Here is a 19,197-nt window from a genome sequence, read left to right on the forward strand (position 1 = left end):
AACTGTATATCAACTACAGAGACATGGTTGACAAGGAGGAAAACCCCTTTTTTTCTACCACCTCTCCCTCTGGCTCACTCCCTCCTTTTCTCACAGCATTTTTGTATGACAGCACCAAATACATAGATGCCCTCACTCCTCCCTTTTCCTCTTTACTCTGTTTCTCTCTCTTCTCAGACCCTGCTTCTCTCTTCCCTCACACTCCCTCCAAAGGCTCTAGCGCTGTGCCCCAGGGATTATGACAATGGTGATCTTGTTTTGGGCATCTGTGTCTCCTTGACTTAGTGAGAAATGATTAAAGAGTAAAGCCCAGACACAATATGTCATAGGTGTTGAAATGGCTAATACCACATTGGCATTACTGTTAGCCAGGGTGCTGGCTTATATTCTGCACTCCTCTGTAGGCTGAAGACTAGAGTCTTAGTATCAGGCTACAGGATGATTTCTTAAACACCAAATCATATTTCCTTTGAGTTTCACCAGGCTATACTATGACATGTAATTCTAATCTGTAGTGTGGTGCTGGTGCATTAAAGTACTTAAGTACTTTATTTTAAAGATTTATACTTTTAATTATTATAATATTCATTATTATTGCCCGGTATTTTTCAGTATTTATTCTTTACTTCTACATGTGTCAGAATGACAATAAAAACCTTGAAATCCGTGAAATTAACCACACACATGGATTTCAAAATACGTGTTGGACATGCTCAGTCTAAGAAACTAAACCTAATATTGGCTAGAAAAAAAGAGTGTTATCATAGCAAACAAGTTTACTTGTATACCTCAAATACCCCAGTAAATACTTACCTTAAGAACACTGACGCATGAGAGGTGGGGTCTGGTGCATGGCACTTGAAAGAGAAAGCAGTGTTAGGAGGATACATATATAAAGAATAGCCATAGCAAGAAACCATAAAGGAGGATGAACACCCCATCCTCTAAACTTAAAGCTGCACTATTTGATATCTTTATATTCAAGTGAAAGGTCATGCTGGAAGTGACATACCCGTGCAGCTCTATGGAGCATTTTAGCATTCTCAGCTATGTTTTGGTTTTACTGGCCGCAACTGTACTGTCTTGATTCAGTCTCACAGCCTTGTTTTGAGTTGGACCAAGCAATTGTCTTCATCGAAATAGCTCTAAAAACCTACTGTATGCTACCCGACCATGACAGACAGACAAAGTTAGCAACTAACTAGTGAATAAAGTGGAGCATTTAGCTGCTAAAGAGCCAGATATTTCCCTCAGTGGTTAGTGAAGACCAAAACAGCTAAAAGGAGCACCCAAGTGGCCAACAACTGCTTAACAATTGCTAAAGGTTCCTAAAAAAAGGCTGAAGAAAGGTAGCTAAGCCTGCACTAAGCCTAAACTACGCTCATTTTCTGAATTGTGGAGATAGAGATAAAGGATAAAAGTTAGTAGTCACAAGAAAAACACAAATTATGGACAGATTACCAATTGTTTATTCCAAAGAAAGGGTTTATGGTAGGAAAATGTTATTGCTGGATGATTTTGTCTTAGTCCATGGGGAAATGAAGAGCCCTGCCTGGTGACATCTTAAAGCATGCAAAGGAATATAGAGGATGTTTGACATTGCAGTTGTCAAGTCTGAAAGGTACATAGTTCTGTATTAAAGATACAGTGTCTAATATGCAAAGGAACAGTCTAGACCCTATTAAAGAGGGAGGTGAAAACATGTAACGATGATAGTGATGTTATAAATATGTTTGTTGAAGAAAAATCCTTTGTCAGGATAGGTGACAACACCGTGCCCAGTTGAAGACTTCAGCCAAAAAATGGAAGTTACCTTCCTGAACCCTTTTCTCTTTTGCAAGAATACATTCAAACTTTTAAAGTTTCACATCCAGCTGGTGATATCGAATTCACGCCGACTGACAGCTGAAAAAAATTAAATCCAGACTCCTGTTGCAGCTGAGTTGCTGACATGACACACATTTATTCTTGTTATTTCATTTACATTGTTAAAAAAAATCACCTTGATATTGCATTAGCCATCATCTGTCAGTGCTTTTAAACCATAACCAATATGTAATGTATTATTTCTGTGTCATAATCAATGCATGCAATTCATGACTACCTTGTGTATTACTGCAGGATAGTAACAACCTAACAAGGTTGCATTGTTGCAAACTTGCATTGTTGTTGTAAGTAACAATGCGGATTTTAACAGGGCAACAGTGACAATTGAAACAACATGCTCATAAATTTTATTACTGTTTCCACTCTGCAGCTGTTGTAAAGGATCACCAATCATTGTTGACGTGGCTGAATTACACTTTTGACATCGCTGAATTTTTCTTCAAAAATAAAATAAATGTTTTGAATAAAAAAAGGTGCAGTTTGTCAGCATGAAATCTTATGAAACATGATACAAAATATAAGGGTAATGGGCTTAGGGTAGAGTAATAAAAGGACACATTTATACTGCTTATTAATACAGTCTTCCAGCAACGCTGTATTGTAAAGCCAATAAATAAAACAAACAATACTGTACATGGGTCACACAATTCATTTGTTCTTTCTTGAAACTTGAGGATTTCACATTGATTTGGTGACAAAAGACAACGTTGTAGCACCACTGAGTATGAAAGTCAGCTCACATAGCTTTGACCCATCTCATGATAGTTCTCTCAAGTAAGATACATGTAGTTTTTTTTTTTTTTTAATCTTTTACATGACAGCACAGAGCACAGAGCTTTCATTCAGCAATTGCGGAAGTTCACTTTGATTATTCCCAGCCTGTTTTCTTCAAGAATCAGAGTAAAATTATATTTCCTACTTGCTTCTTTGTAACATCCCTTTTGATTATCAAACCTCACATTTCCAATTGATCAAGAATTGCAGTGCAGACAAGGCTGTATCACATGTTGTTGCATGGCAGTTCTGGAAAACTTGTCAACCGTTGGCCCGCCATTGTTGGCCTGTGGTTGACTGGGAGCTGTTGGGTGTCTTTGGTACAGATCTGTTCAACTACATACCATATATAAACAAAGCTGGGATTTTTCAGGTTTTCAGTTTCTTCTGGACATGTCAGTCCAATTCACTTTAATCAAGATTCCCATTTTACGAGTTCCTCCTCATAATTCTCTCCTTTATTTGTACTGTCCTGATCACATTCCTGTGTAGTGCTGTCAGCATCAAGTTCTTGTATCCAGATGTCCTGCATCGCGGGGAGAGGAAAGGGCACTGCAACTCTCTTGCACTTCCATTGAAATGTCCTTTGTTTTTCAGTGCTCGCCACACACTTAAAGCAAAAACACCGTCTTGTCAAGCATGGACGTCAAATATAGTCTTTTGTTTATCTAACTACTTTTAGTCTGTGTCGCAGATGGAGTCACTTTGTATGATTATAGGTTTGAATTTGAACAGGACTGGCAGCACTGCTTGCCATAGAACTTGTGGTTGCAGACTCCATGCTGGGGCACCAGGTAACACCAGTTGAAGTAATCCCTACATGCCAGGTCTGTAGAAAAAATAAAAGGAATCAATCAGTTTTGTAAATAATAAAATATATGATCAATTTCAGCTACTGTTTAGATAAATGAAAACCTCTTGCAGAATTTTCAATCTTGACCATATATTTTGAGATAACTGTTCAGACTACAGATTACAAGAAGCTTAGAAGATTTAGTTTGTATACAAGCATTAAAATAGTACTGCATTATTACCTTTCTTCTCAGGTTGTGGGCAGAAGTTGGTGTTGCATGCCTGGGACATTGAGGGTTTTAGATGGAGAGCACAGCCGGAAAAGGGCTTCCCCTGGGCCAGACATTGGACTGTCCTGGCCTGCACTCCTCCTCCACATGTCACTGTGCACTGTGTAGGACAAAGAAACAAGGGCTTGAGGGATACTATAATTGGCACGTGCCAGGTTTAACACATTAAATGCATTCCTTTCCTTTCAATCACCAAGTTGATGAATTAACCAAAAAACAACAAAGAAAAGCAGAAACGTTGTGAAATGTTTTCCATTGTAGATCAGAAAATGTGCAGTGCTCCTTGTATGGTTCCCTATTGCGATCAAGCACTATCTTAATTTACCTGAGACCAAGGAGATGACTGCCATTCTGGTTGCGGCAGAGGTTGAGGGAGGGGTTGAGGTGGATGGGTACGATGATGTGTGCTCCATCGGTGGACTGGTGGGGTAGTGCGGATGGGGCACTCAGCTACGATGCAGGGCCTCTGGAACTCCACTACAGGTTTGGGGACATGGTGGCACTTTTTGGCAGCAAGCTCTCTGTATTTTCCTGCAGAATCCTTTATTAGGAAAAATATAAAAATGTAAGCTACAAGATGCCACTACATAACATGACACACTCAAGAAACAGAGGGATCTGTCGCAATTAATGTTTAAAGTTACTAACTTGACAAATCATGTATAATATACCTTTTCTGCACACTTGATGAAACGAGCCTGATACCCACGACCACATGTTACTGAACACTGGGAGAATAAAGAAGGAAAGTAACAGCAGGTAAATTAAGAGAGAACTTGTTGAAAGAAAATACATTTCACATACTGCATTACAACTTCTGTATTCATTTTGATGTCATATTTTTTACACCAGTCCTCACAACTGCTCTAGAATTACCTCTTGCCACGTGGAGACAAACCACTGGACTTTGCGTTGTTTCTGGCAGCGTTTGATGAAGCAGGATTCTTGACTGGCAGGTTTCGGCAGGCCTGAGCACAAACTGTCTGGCAGTGTGTGTGCCTGGGCACCCAGGTTGGTTCTCGTACACAGCACTGTCCTCTTCTTCAAGCCGTTGCCGCACTTACGAGAACACTGCCAAACAGAAACATGATAATGATGATATTTTATATCTTTTGATGTTTTAGGCTACACCTTCCTCTTTATTGTAGGTAGATCATCTGGTTAGTACAATATTATTTACAACAGATACTTCCAAAAATGTGAGGAGGAAACATGCTAACTCAAGAGGAAAGAAACTTTAGTACATAGATGAAATCTCAACTGAGATATGAATCCTCACCTTCCGTTATGGTTAAAGGAATACTGTATCCTGTGTTTTTCTGTTGTTTTTTTTGCCATAGGCCAAACAGAAAGGCACATTTGTGAACATTCTTGTAACAGCAGTGTCTAACATTTAGAGTTTCTTTGGAATTAGAGGTTTGTCCAGGCCTCCTTCTAAGGAACGTTCTATCATTATACAAGAGCACAGTATTATAAATGAATATTGGCTATATACGCCATTTTTTCATTCCAGTACATCCAAATCTTGAATTCATTTCAGATAGCTGCTCTACTTTCTTTCACTGAAAGTATTTATCAAAATTACTTCCATACAGTAGTTTTAAATTACTTAAGCATAGAAAGAAATATCACAGAACAAAGATCTTAAAAAGCCAACTATGCGTCAAGTGCACTGACAGCATTTCAGCATGGCTACCATATATTCACACTCCACACAGTGACTTATTGTGCTTTGCTTCCTTAATAACTCCTCTGAGGTATTCCGACAATTTCCTCAATATGCATACTGATCTTATGCACACATTTTATGGCACAGCCTTAATCAAAATCTTGAAAGTATTCCCCTCTATCCAAGAAAAAGGGGGCAGTAGGGTGAAGGAACTAGCTGAGTGACTCATTACATTGTGCCACAGAGTAGCAGAGAGGAAGTAAACTGGACACCGTTTGTGGCAGGTAGTTAGGGATATTTGGGGTAAAATGGAAGTTTAAAAAAGTTTAACAGTGAAACAAGTCACCACACTTAATGTATAAGGATTGGACAGAGAACAAAAGTAGTCTCAGTGGGCACATTCATAGTTAAAGCTATTGAGATCACGGTCATAAAATGTGGTGAAACCATCAAGGCAGAGGTTCATTTAACAGCACAGTATGTAGAGCTCTTTAGGCTGAATGGCCAGTATGCAGCTTTGAAGTGTTTTTCTTCTCTGATGTGGATAAAATGTTGCACTATAGTAGTAAGCCTTTACTCACTGAAATCAGTGTAAGCACACTGAAAACTCTTATTCTTATACCACATCACTTTCACACATGCTTACCTGTGACCACGGCCCAGTGGTCCACACTGGTGGACAGCTGTGTGTGTTACAGGTCTGCCTCCTGGCTGGGGTGGGCTGGGCACAGTGAGAGTCAGCCAGGGTGTCTACCTTGGTCTGACTGGTTCTCTGGACACACTGGACCTGCCGTGTCTGCTCCCCTCCTCCGCAGCTCCGGCTACACACCCCCCATTCCCCTACAGACCAGCTGGGACAACACACAACAGAGCCCGCTGAGTCAACAAACACAGCAACTCAATCACTTATTCAGACAGGCCTGCGGGAATTCACAAATGACAACATGATAACTGTACAATGATAGAAGACCCCCTCGAAGCCTCTTCTCTTCTCCAGTGGCACTGCAGTAATCTCTGCATCTTATTTTTTCACGTTTTATAGAATAAGTGATGGTAAAAGCCAGAACTTATGTCTAACGAATAGCTCTTCCTTGGTATTTCAAACATTAGGTTCCTATAAAAAAAATCCTTTTTCACAGAGGAGCAAATAATACTGTTAGTAATAGGTATAAAGTAATATGTATTCAGATGAAAATATTAATATCCACAACTTTTTCAACGCTATTACATTATAAAGCCCAGTTGTCATATACTGTATCACTGACATCTGACACACCGTGGTGTTGCCATAACGCCTAAGTCTATAGGGTGTTAGACATTTGTTCATGGCTGACTGGCTTCAGAGCAAGTCAGAACAACTGAAACACCAGGCTTTTAAACTGTAACTTAAACCTCACTGCACAATTTTAAATCCCCTCCTCGCCTAAAGTTGGCCCTCATCATCCCCACTAAAACTAAACACCACCACATGCTGCTTTCATAATTACTTCCGTTTATAGCGTACACTCTTAACAAACATTTTGGCAATCACAAAAAATGTGGCTGTTCAAGATATGTGTCAAGTATCCTTAGTTTGAATGCATCTTAGACACACAATTTTAGTTTAGGACAGTACAGTTTATGTTATTTTTGGTGCAATTTTTTCAATGCTGCACCCAGCAGATCATACGTCTAAGTTGCCTAATCCTTGAGCTTCCTATTTCTTCTCTCTTCCTCAAAGTCTCGTTGCATCTATCCAAAGTGACCCCAAACTCAAGGTGCAGGCGGCTTACACACTCTTCTGCCAAAATTCACCCCAATCTACCCACCCAGCACACAGCACAGAGTTGTATATATTAACAGTCTAAACTTTATTTGTAGTAATTTGGTGCATCACTTGCTTGGAATGTTGTATAAGGAGGATGAGAAGTATAGCTCTAAAGGGCATTATACATGCACTATTGAATCTAAATAAACACAAGGGAGAAATTCCATCTGCTCTTATGGGTTGTCGGGAGGAAGATACACACTGTAGTATCATCAAAGGATGTTTTGAGGGAGGATGAAGGAAACGCAGAGAAGAAAATTTCTATTCGGCTGTTTATTTTGAACTTTTAACCGAGTGATCAACATATTCACATAACACAGTCAATCTGCTGACATATTTATTAGCCTTTGGCGCAGTGATAGGAGCTAAACCTTCATGGTGTCATTAAGTACATAAATAAATGCACGCAGAAGACCAACTAAAGTCACTGCAATTTTTAGAGTCACATCGTGTCTTTTAAGAGCTGAGACATATTTGGACACGTTACGCTTATGCATTATTGGCCTCAAGAGGAAATTCAATATATCTTGTATTTCTTAATTTGTATTTCTCTATAATTATTCCAGAACTTAAAACTGCACAGGGTTTCTATGATGTAATATACAGGCTTGTATTGGTTATCTGATATCTTAGATTTGCTATGTCAGAACATTTACCTACTTGCAACGGTATGACATCATATTGGCATACTTAATGACATCTTATTTTGGCTCCGTTACACCACTTAGTTACATTTTGCACAGTTTCTGCAGAGAAAAGTCAAATATAGTCATATAACCTAAATGTTTTTAATGTGGTAAAAGGTAAAAGAGACATATTGGAGCTTTAATTATAATACTGAAGGTATTAATTTTCACCTTAGTGACCCGACTGGCATGTTCATTGGCATAATATACTGATTAAAGCCATATCAAATTTTAGACCACCTTGTGATCTTTGCCTAGGCTGTTATCTTTAAGTGTTGCTGGAGGATGAGTAAGTAAAGCACCACACTCTTTGGACAGGAGCACAGGGGATCAGATATCATGTGGACAGAGTGTCATATAGCCTCTGTGGTCTAAATGACGCTGTCTCGATGCTCACCAGGGGCATTAAATAACCTCTTACCAGTGTTTATGGGTGTGCCACTGTGTGCAAATCTCCATGCTTGTGTGTTTGAACTTTCACGTTTATATGTCAGTGTGTGGGTGTTTCTCTGCTTATATCAGTGTATGCCCCCACTGTGAGGCAGAATGATATCATGCTCTAAATGTGAGCAGGGCATCAGAAACCTTTTTCCATGATGTAATCCCTCTTTGGTCCAACTCACTGGATGCACACACAGCAAAATGAAATAACTGCAGGGCCTCAGAATAGTATGACCCTTCAGAGATGGACTGATGACCACAGCCAGCTAGTCTGGTCTAGCGTGCATGTTTTGGTCAGTCCAGCACATGTTTTGTCTCAGCTGACAGTTTATGCCTGAAGAGGGCCCACAAACTGTAAGAAATTGATGCACTTTGAAAAACCAGATGCTCAGTGAAGAAAAAGAAACATATGCACACTGGGACAGCATGTTTCAGTTTGGTTTGACTAAAAAATGTGTCCACTATTTGACAAATGTCAAACTAAAACCAGTTCTAGTGGATTAAATAATGAAACAGAACTCCAGTATAGCAGGATACACAAATTAATGTTATCACCAGCAATCTGAACACTGCAATGCAAACAAACAATATTGCATGCATGTTATAAAAATTTAATATGAAATCTGAGATCTGCTGTAAATAACTCCAATGTAAATGCATGGAAATGTAGCCTGGAGGCTTAAATTGCAGCCAACAGGAAAAATATGGAAGCCTATAGCAGACTATATTAAAATGGTAATGTAAACTTGAAAATGAAAATGTAATTCCACAATAGCATTATAATTTTCCACATATGTATGTGTTATTTGAGTAAAAATTATAATTAAAATGCAATAATCCAATTTGCATTTTCATTTTCACATACTCGTATGGGCGTTCTATGACCATATTAAAATGAAAATGTTTGACATTTAATTAACTTAGATAATGTAGTAATAACACTGACCGATAATGGCATAAGTGTGCAATTAATTGAGGTATTACATTAGTTATCATTATTATTGCATCATTTGTTAAAAATATGTTGTTACAAATAACTTAATAATTACTTGTTGATGTAATACTGTGGTGTCATTACTTTTCCTAACAGTCATTCATGTTCTCAGCTAATTCAAAAGTGGATCTTAATTACATTTTACAAGTTTATAGATGACAGTTGTTTGACTATCGGCTCTCAAAGACCCTCAAAATCTGTCACATATTCCTGAGTACAAAACATGTAAACAGCAGTATAGTCTTGTAAGTGCCTTGCAAACACCTGGTTGCTCTAAGACAAATACACAAACACACATGAATGTACACACAGGCACACTTAAGCAGCACCGGCTGTAGATAATTAAGGTGATAGGCCAGAGAGATGAGTGCAAACAGTGACTTTACAGCCACTATTATCACTGTTTCCACAACTGGTGTAAACACACAAATCCATTAGTTAGTAAATGCTGATGTGGTGTTTGTAACTTTGTCAGTGGAGAGGGAAGGTAAGAGAGAGAGTGAAAAGTGGAAAGACATATCAGCGAGGAGCATCTGAGATAACGTCTGAGATAACCATGAGGGACCATGGGAGTAGCTGTGTTGGTATTCATGAGAAAGAGAAAGTGAGTTTGAACACATTTATGACTTTAAACAGATACAGACAGTGAGACAGACGAGCAGACAGAGTGTGTGTGTGTGTGTTTGTCATAAACCCACAGCCCCACAAATCCCTGCTGAGAGATTTGGAGTGCTGCAACCTGAGCACAACTGAGTTTGAATGACAGCTATCCTTGGCTGGTTGCTTGGTGGTATCAGAGTGTGTGTGTGTGTGTGTGTGTGTGTGTGTGTGTGTGTGTGTGTGTGTGTGTGTGTGTGAGGGAGGGGTGGGCGTCACATCAAAGTGTCCAGGCCATTAGGGTTATGTTTACAGCCAAGCCTGAAGCCACCCAGGTAATGGACACCGCACTGGAGGTCTTACAACCAAGTCTGCTGCTGCTGCTGTGTCCAATCTGTGTGTGTGCGTGTGTGTATGTGGATGGGAGGGAAATGGGACACAGAGGTCTCACTACTGACCTCAAAGGCTTCACCTATGCCTCTGAGTCTCTGTATGTTTGTAAGAGAGAGAGAGAGGGAAACAGAGACAGACAGTGAGACAGACAGAGACTGTATTGCTTTCATGATATGGGTAAGAAAGAGGGGACAGAGAGAGGCCATGCCCCTTGCAAAACAGCCACTCACAGCCAGACAAGTGTTGTGTGGGTGTGTGTGTGTGTGTTGGGAAGTATTGGAAAATGTAACATCTGTTGTTGTACCTACAGTATCCTGACAGATGAGTAAGCAGTTACTGACTGAACCCTATGGAAATTATCTGTCACTGTATCTGGCTAACAGATAATGACAGTGTGTGAACACTGTAAATGTCTAGATAAAGGTTGAATTGTTTGGCTAAACCACTTCTTCTCTTTTCTTCTCTTCTCTTCTCTTCTCTTCTCTTCTCTTCTCTTCTCTTCTCTTCTCTTCTCTTCTCTTCTCCTCTCTTCTCTTCTCTTCTCTTCTCTCCTCTTCTCTCCTCTCTTCTCTTCGACAGTGAACTTTTGGTTTCCTGACTTCACTATAATCCATTCACCCATAGAAGCATGGTTCAATTTTTCACTGTAAGTGTACCAAAGACACATAAGGTTTACAGTATGTGTACAGTATATAGTAATATGTTACATGAGTATAATTCACATACATATTTGAGAACCTTCAGTGACTCTTGTTTCAATATAGAGTGCATTAAATTAGATATTAAAGCTATGTATGACACTTTTTGTAATAGTAAAATTAAACTTTTGATGTTTACTAGAATTCTAGTCTTTCAATTTTATGTAACCCAGTGGTTCTCAGATGTCTTTTATTGCCTTTGGAGGCAGAAAAACATTCCTGTAAATCTCGATGAAGTGAATCTTCCAAAAACTAATCAGATTCACAGCAGACATTTTGACTTGTCATAGCAGGAAAAGCACAGTTGGAACTAATGACATTAATGATGGCTCAGTTACAGTAATTGATACAAAATGCGAATGCGAAAATAGAGTGCTTAAAGAATTGTTACATTTGTTAAATAAAAATGTCAAAAACAAATTTGCTACCACCATTTTTTGCATATATCACATTTTTGAGGCATTACATTTTATCTTGTAACTGAAGTTCAATACTTAGGTCATGTGATGACAACTAAATCATCTCCATGACAACTGAGGATCTCAATCCACTGAGGAAGGTCAGAACATTTTTTTAGTTAAACATCATTAAGAATCCCACTCTGCACTTGCTTCTTAATTCACTGTAGTCTGTTTGTGTCATAACTGTCATCAAGTATAACAGGCTGCTGTTATGCATTCTGACCCTTTGTCTAGGGTGCCACTATTGTGCCAAGTACTCACATAGAATTGATGTATTTATTTATATAAAGTAATATTTTACAGCACGTGTCATCTTGTGAGCTGACAATCAGTGGTGAAGCTTGGTGTTAATTAGAATTGTGTCAGTCTTCATTGAGCTTTGATTACATATTATAAAGTGACTCATAATGTTGTGATGTTGTGTACATAAAAACCCTTAGAAACAGCAATTCCCACATTGTAACTCTACAGTTAATAATGCAGATTGTAGGTGGAGTACAGTGGTAGCCATCCTAACATAACATTTGGTGGACTCTTTGATCCAAATAGCCTCACAACTCTATGAGTACGGACAGCCTTCACACATGCTGGGTGGGAATCATCTGTCATGCTGGCAGTAGTGGGTTGTGTTCACAGCACCAGTAATTCTTGCATATAATAGAGAAAACAAAGCAGGAATGACTACATAATATACAGCCAGTTACTACACATGGTGACACATGAACCGCAAACATGCCATTATTACTTAAAATGTCTGACCTAACAAAGCTCTGGAAGACATGGCCTCCTTTTCTGATGATTTTATATATGTATTTTGTTGCTGTGAATATGAGACAGTTCTGTGGTCATCATGCAGGATTTTCCTAGGATACCTGTTCCAAAACGGAGACATACACAGACTGAGTAAGCGGGAAATATTCAGGCACTGACACTGCTGCCGAGGAAAAATCCCCTTTTAAACAGCTGTTGGTTACCATAAAACATGAGATAAATGGTAACGTAATTGGGATTCCATGATTTCAGTGCTGATTACATAATATTGTTGCCCCGTATGGTATTGTATCCCTGAGACAATATTTCTGAGACAGCAGGTTTTTAAGCAGGTGCTGGGAATGCGGATTAGGAGAGGGATGACTTCAGATGCAAAAGGGGAGAGATTGAAAAAAAAACACCTAGAAAAAGAGATGAGGTGAGACACTTGAACTGAATATACATCTGCAAATGAACGCATCTGTGCTTGGAGATTTTTCTGTAGTTTTAGACTTTTGACTGCAGTGTTTTTGGGGTGGGGTGCAGGAGGGACACTTAAAATTGTCCCATGGGAGTCTTGATGAGAGAGTTTGGGTGGGAAAGAGCTGCGAAGTAACCAGACACCACCACAGTTCCTCTGATGAGCTGCCCTGTCTTCCTCCTGTGTGTGTTTGTGTGTGTGTGTATATGTGTGTCTATGTGTGTGTGTGTGTGTGCACCCACACCAGACAGCAGCTGATGGCCAGTCATTTTTTGTATACTTATATACACTTATCTGTACTAGCACAAAAACTATGTTGCAAGTACAACAATACCTGCATCATAGAATGTTTCAACAGATACTCTGTCTTTCTCTGTTGCACCTGCTTTCTAAACATTGAACATGCCCCCTGTATGGTTTAATTGTATTACAATTCAAGCATTTGGGAAACACTCTTAGAAAGTGACTCAATATCAAAGGCATTTATGTCCAGGCGCAAAGGATGCAACAAGGTCTTCATGTGCCTGACTATGACATGGCTCTCTAATATCAAGAAATAACGAGAGTTCTTGAAACATTTTAAATGGATAGACTTGGCCGCGACATAACAAATCTGTTTTACATGCAGGGGACAAAGTCACATTTATACATTCAACAACAGAAATTTTTCTGGACATCCACATGCAACACTGACCAAGATGAGGTCAGTGTCTCAGCTAAACCCTTCTCTGCTCATAAATCAAAGCAACTTGTCAGCGGTGTCTACTTCATTTGCAAGAATTTGGCTGATATTTCAGACCATTGCTAAGAGTGTACAGGGGAATACTCAGAATAGAGGCACAGAGGAATTGACGCCTCAACAGCAGCTGTCAAAAGCCTCTAGATAAATGCACTTGTTATTCCTTGAGAGACAGGCATCTACTCTGTATCTGTCCTGCAGTACCTCCTTGTCCTACAGGAGTTGCCGCCCAAGAGATCAAGTCTGCGTGATATCTTAGAAGTTATTAGTCTCACTACACTTGCACGAAATACAGTCAGTGGAAGCAATACCTCGGCAACAGTTAGGGATGATACAATCCATCTCTTCTGGTCACTGTGCAGATTTGACTTTCGTACACCGGGTGTAAATATTTTGTGACCCAAGAACCTAAAAAACTTCTCTATAAAACATCCCTTTTATACTGCTGTGTAAATATCTTATAATGGCCTATACATGCATATCTGGCTTTTAAAAAAAATCATTTTCATGAAACATGATCATCATCAAGAAAACCTTAAGTTCCTTCCTCATTACAAACAGTGTTATCCCAAGTGTCCCTCGCTGATTTGTTTTCTGGCCAGGGCTTTACCCTTCATGACACTGTCCAGAGCAGCACAGACAAGGGAGGGACATTTCCCTTGTGTGTGTCTTCACATTTGTGTGCATTCATACATGTCCCAGACTGTCAACGAGTGCACCACTCCCTAGGATGTCCGCAGCATCGGACCACGTTGACTGATCTTTGATCCTCTGCCTTGGCCCGGTTTGTCAGGGGTATAGACAGTGACCGAACCAAGTCAGCTGAGCCAAGATCCCACTGAACCACACCCTGAAACCACAGAACCATTAGTGGGTCTCAATCCCAATTTTTCTCTGTCTGGTATTGTCATACATCACAGAGAAATGTTATTGGCACTCAAGGTGACAGCAGTGACATTATACAACATAAAAAAAAGTTCCTCTTGCCCACAGCAACATAGACGTGAACCTCAACATAAAATAATACTCCATACACTGTTATGTCCAATTTCATATGAATATAAGTCCCATTTCTGGTGCACCATTGAAGGAAAATATGTTCTGAGGCTCAAGAGAGTTTGGAAATTAACCAACATGTCCCACCAATTAAGCTAAACAGCGTATTTTGCATACACTACTGACTACACATCCAAAAGTGATCTCTCTGGTGGATCTTGATAAAGCCAGAGAGCTAGTGATTTGTTATGAGCTTGGGTCCCATAGTGAGAGTACATGTGAATAGGTTTACAAGTCCTTGGCCTGCTGCTTTAAACAAACACAGAAGCTAACCAACCATGACAGTTGGTGAGGTATCACGCTGAACTGGATGAAGACACAAACAGAATATCCAGTGGAACTTCCCCTTTCTTCCCTGTGTCTCACACGCATGTTTTGGCCAAAATGTAAATTCTTTTTCATTACATGAGAGGAAAATGGTGTCATCATAGAACAGGTGCTTTACTGGGCTGGGAAAGGGTGGAGAATAGTGTCGGTACTGCCTGACACCCTCCATTCGCTTTAATATGAGGAGATAGTGTGGGAAGTATGGAAGAGTTGACTCAACCAATAAACAGCTCTTTTTGACACTGCACGTCAAGAAATTGCAGAACAGATGTGTACGTGTTGTAGGCCAATAACACATCACTTGTCAGGAGGCGTTAGGGAGGAGGAAGGTGAAAAGGACAGAAGCTAAGTCGACAAAAGATTAAAATCCCAAATGGTAAAGACACAGTCAGAAAAGAGACAGAAAGAAGGATAGTAGGTAGACAAAATTCGGCAAGCTGCCGGTAAAAACGCTGTTGCCGTGAGATGACCACAAGATAATCTCTTCACTAGCATGCTGAGGTTGAATAACTAGATATCAACGTACCTGGATAATCATCTGCCTCCTTAAGTTCCAACATGAACATGCATGTGCAGAATGTTGAGTTGTGGCAGCCAACAAGTTTTTTGGCTGTCATGTCGCCTATATAGCTCTTCCAGGGTATGTCAATTGAATAGGTTTTTGAGCAAGTCTAGAATGTTAAAATATTCAGTCTTTTTCCATCCAAAAGCATATATCAGGAAAATATGTAGACATGTCTGCAAAGTTCAAATACTATTTATTCAGTAACCCCCAGACTGAGAGCACGGTTAAAAAGTGAGCAGTTTTAGAAGCCACGAATGTTCACGGACATTACCGAGGTTTCAGTTGAATGAGTTGTCATATTTTGGTTGCATTAACTAATTTCAAACAAAACAGAACCAATCGCAACGAAGAAACCAACCATTTAACGTATAAAAAATCAGAGGGACTGACCTGGCGGGACATGGTTGTGTGTTGCAGGGCATCAGTCCAGTAACTGGTCTGGATCTGGGATTGCAGTACGATGTATTCACCTGCACTCTCAAGTCTTTGTAGCACGCTGACTTGGTGTTCATCTGGCCTGCATGGGTGATATTGCATAAAGATCAGGCACAACAATATAAATGGAGGATATCATTTTTATTTTAAGTTGCAATCTACTGTGTCTGCCACTTGGCTACTATAAAATGACAGTAAAACAAAGCTGCAGGCAACTGCATATTTACTATGATGGTTGAATTTGTTATGGAGATGTATAAAAACATCTGTGTTATTGAGCTTGAAGGTTCATTCTTGACATTGGAGAGAGAAGTTTGACAAAATGTAATTTGGCCAGCATACAAATAAACAGAAATGAATGTCAAGCTGCTTGTCAGGATGCTATCAAATGTATGCACATAATATAACTTATAGTTCTCAACATACCTCAAAGAAAATATTTGTCCCTGTAACACATGAAAACAATATTTAAATAGTTTTTTAGACTTTCCCTATTAAAGATAAGTCTTATCTTTTACTTAAAAATGCCCTGATATTGTGTGGGTAACTTCTCACACAAACTGACAGTGTTGCTTGATTTATGTGAAACTTGAATCCCAGGTTCACAGATCTCTGGCAGGTATTTGGCTTTAGGCAAGGTCAATCTGCACAACTCAACTCGTACAGGCCAGTTAGTCAGTCACACTCTTTAATAAAGCAAAGACCCCCAACCCATCACGGCCTACAATCAGGACACAAAGAGGTGGAGGTGGTTAGGGTGGACCACAACAGAGCAGGGTGGGGAACTTTAACCTGCAGGGTCAATCAATAGGAACACTACACTGGGGGCTTTGTTCACACTCATGAAGGCAAGCAATTACACACACACACACACACACACACACACACACACACACACACACACACACACACAAACACATCTATGCAAGCATTTACAAAGGGGAAATGTGTGAGTAGTGTGAGTAAAAACACACACATTCATGTACACATACACACTTTTGTGCACTGACCTCTGGCTTCAAATCACCATCCCAGGGACTGCCCTGGTCATTACAGCTGTCTTTGCATGTGTGTGTGTGTGTGTGTGCCTCTGGTGGGACAAAGGCCACTGGTCGAAGCCATGCATGTGTGTGCTTGCTGGCTTAAGCGTATCTGTTTGTGTGTGTGTGCACGTAATAGCAGATCTGCAATAGAACAAGAAGAGGGCCCAGTAGTCCCAAACAAGAGCAACTAATGTCCTGGCAGTAATGATGGGAACGCTCCCCTCTCCATTTAACCTGCAGCTAAAAGCCTTATTATAGATCACAGAGGCTGAGCTGAGCTTCAGATGCTTGTCCACTGATTTACTTAATCTATGGGTTGGCCCAGATTGAAGATTAAAGGTTACAATTATATTTAAAAAAAAAAAAACACACACACACAAAAGTATAGCAAATTTAATGATGATGAAAAAGACCATACTTTGAACACATTTATCACTGCACTTTGTGAAAACATATCGTGTCTTTTCGTTTTTTACATGTGTACTAGTTTGCACTTACCTCTGGCACAAGTTGCTGAGCACTGGGAGCGTATGATGGCCCACGTGTAATTGTGTTTGATGTGATTTTTTCTCTCATCAGCTTTCTTCAGAGTGTATTCCCAACGTACACCTGGGTTCCAGCCCTGCAACAATATCTACAGGAGAAAGAATATGGTAAGAATTATGAGATGTGAGGCAGTAAAAAAGTACAAATATACTGTATGTAGACAGGTAAAACTACAGGTATAAGTGAGGAAGTAAAGAAGCAAAGGAATGAAAGAAGGAAAGGGGATCTTATATATTAAGAGACAAACTTAATTGCACAAAAGTGACATAATAAATGCATAAACATATGTTGTGGAGAGGAATTCCATTGGTCAAAGCAATATTTTTGGTGTCTACTGATCTCTTACCTCTATAATCAGTGTCTCATTGGTAGGGCCAGTTGATATGAGGCTCTCTGGTCTGTTGTAGGGTCTCTTATACTCAAAAATGGCTCCGGCAATGGGGTGTCTGCCCGGCCAGTCCACCGTCCAATGTCCGTTCAGGTGGTAGCGCCTCTGAGTGTCCCTGACAGCCAGGTAGGAGCTTGATGTATTCAGTTCCATCACACGGATACTCCGAGCCCCTGCTGGGATGGTTACCACCCCATAGTACTCTGAGAGAGAACACAAAACCAATGTTTGAGCCAGGACTGTCTGGGAAAGGGTCTTTGGTACTTTTTTAGGGGGTCACCACTCCTTCCAAGGGGGACAATAAACTATACTGTGAAAACTGCACACCTGCTGAGTGCTAGAAAATGATAATAAAATAATACAAGAACTGATATCATACCTCTTATATCAGACATATAACTAAATTTGTTTTGATTAGACTAAAGAAATTAGCTTTTTTAAGAAATTCTAAAATTATATGAATACTGTCAAGCTACAACCTGGATGTACAGCTACAATGTATGGCGCTGGAAAATGATTGATCATTTCATTGATTGACAGATGCATCACTCTGTTGACATTTGGCAAAACAAGCAATCCTCACTAACTTTTTAAATATCAAAATGAAAACATCAGCAGAAAAAAGAACTCAGGCCAAGCATACAGACACCAGCTTGTGATGTGTGCTTACCAGCGTTTTCAACGGGTCATTGTCACAATGGCAACAAAACTGAAAACAAGTACTAAAAAAAGTACTACAAAGTACCAAAATCTGTAAAGAACTACGAAAACAAACCAGATGAAATAATATTTGTGTATACATTGAGCCATAAGATGAAAATTAGATTTTGGGATCAAGGATAAAGAAAAAAAAGTCTGTAGCTTTTAAAACATTGCAAAGAACAAATCATCAAAACAAATGAACTGAACAGTGTAATTACTATGACCTACGGTTAGTATAATGCTGCTTGGTGTACTGTCCTTTGTAAATCTTGCAGGTGGAGTTGTCTCCTTTACACACTCCACAAGCATCAGGCACAGCTGTGGAGCCCAACACACGGTCACAGCCCACTCTCTGTGGGACAAAAACATTGTTGCTTTTAACAAAACATTAGCTTTAATTCAATGCAACATTAAGAATAAGAATATTAGACATATTTTATTAATCCAGAGGAAAACTGAAATACAGCATTACATCATCATACTGTGTAAAACTGTTGAAATCTACCATCATTTATCCATTATGTGGTGACAAGTCCACCATTTTCTTTTTCATGACATTTCAATTAACTGTGAAATAGCACAATAAGAGTGTCTATTGATGGTTCTCCACTTCAAAGACTTCACACATGATATCATCCCTCAAAAAAAAGTCTAGCACTAACTACAAAATATTTTT

At 39.5% G+C, this 19,197-nt stretch overlaps 1 protein-coding gene across 2 annotated transcripts in view; it reads right to left on the reverse strand.

Annotated features, from left to right (window-relative positions):
* Positions 1-1,103: 1,103 nt before the first annotated feature.
* Positions 1,104-19,197, reverse strand: part of LOC122988186 (A disintegrin and metalloproteinase with thrombospondin motifs 16) — a 60,072-nt gene continuing 41,978 nt past the window's right edge. The window contains exons 15-24 of one of the 2 annotated variants that reach the window (XM_044360368.1): positions 18,750-18,873; positions 17,778-18,022; positions 17,384-17,519; positions 15,798-15,924; positions 6,059-6,263; positions 4,620-4,814; positions 4,415-4,471; positions 4,069-4,284; positions 3,696-3,843; positions 1,104-3,490 (exon numbers count right to left, since the gene is read on the reverse strand). In XM_044360368.1, the coding sequence (XP_044216303.1) occupies positions 3,375-3,490; positions 3,696-3,843; positions 4,069-4,284; positions 4,415-4,471; positions 4,620-4,814; positions 6,059-6,263; positions 15,798-15,924; positions 17,384-17,519; positions 17,778-18,022; positions 18,750-18,873 (1,569 nt within the window). In that variant the 3' untranslated portion in view covers positions 1,104-3,374. Of the gene's footprint in view, positions 3,491-3,695; positions 3,844-4,068; positions 4,285-4,414; positions 4,472-4,619; positions 4,815-6,058; positions 6,264-13,108; positions 14,310-15,797; positions 15,925-17,383; positions 17,520-17,777; positions 18,023-18,749; positions 18,874-19,197 lie in introns of those variants that run through there. The other variant, XM_044360369.1, reaches the window with a different exon arrangement.

Source organism: Thunnus albacares, chromosome 8, assembly GCF_914725855.1.
Source record: "Thunnus albacares chromosome 8, fThuAlb1.1, whole genome shotgun sequence".
NCBI classification, from domain to species: Eukaryota; Metazoa; Chordata; class Actinopteri; order Scombriformes; family Scombridae; genus Thunnus; species Thunnus albacares.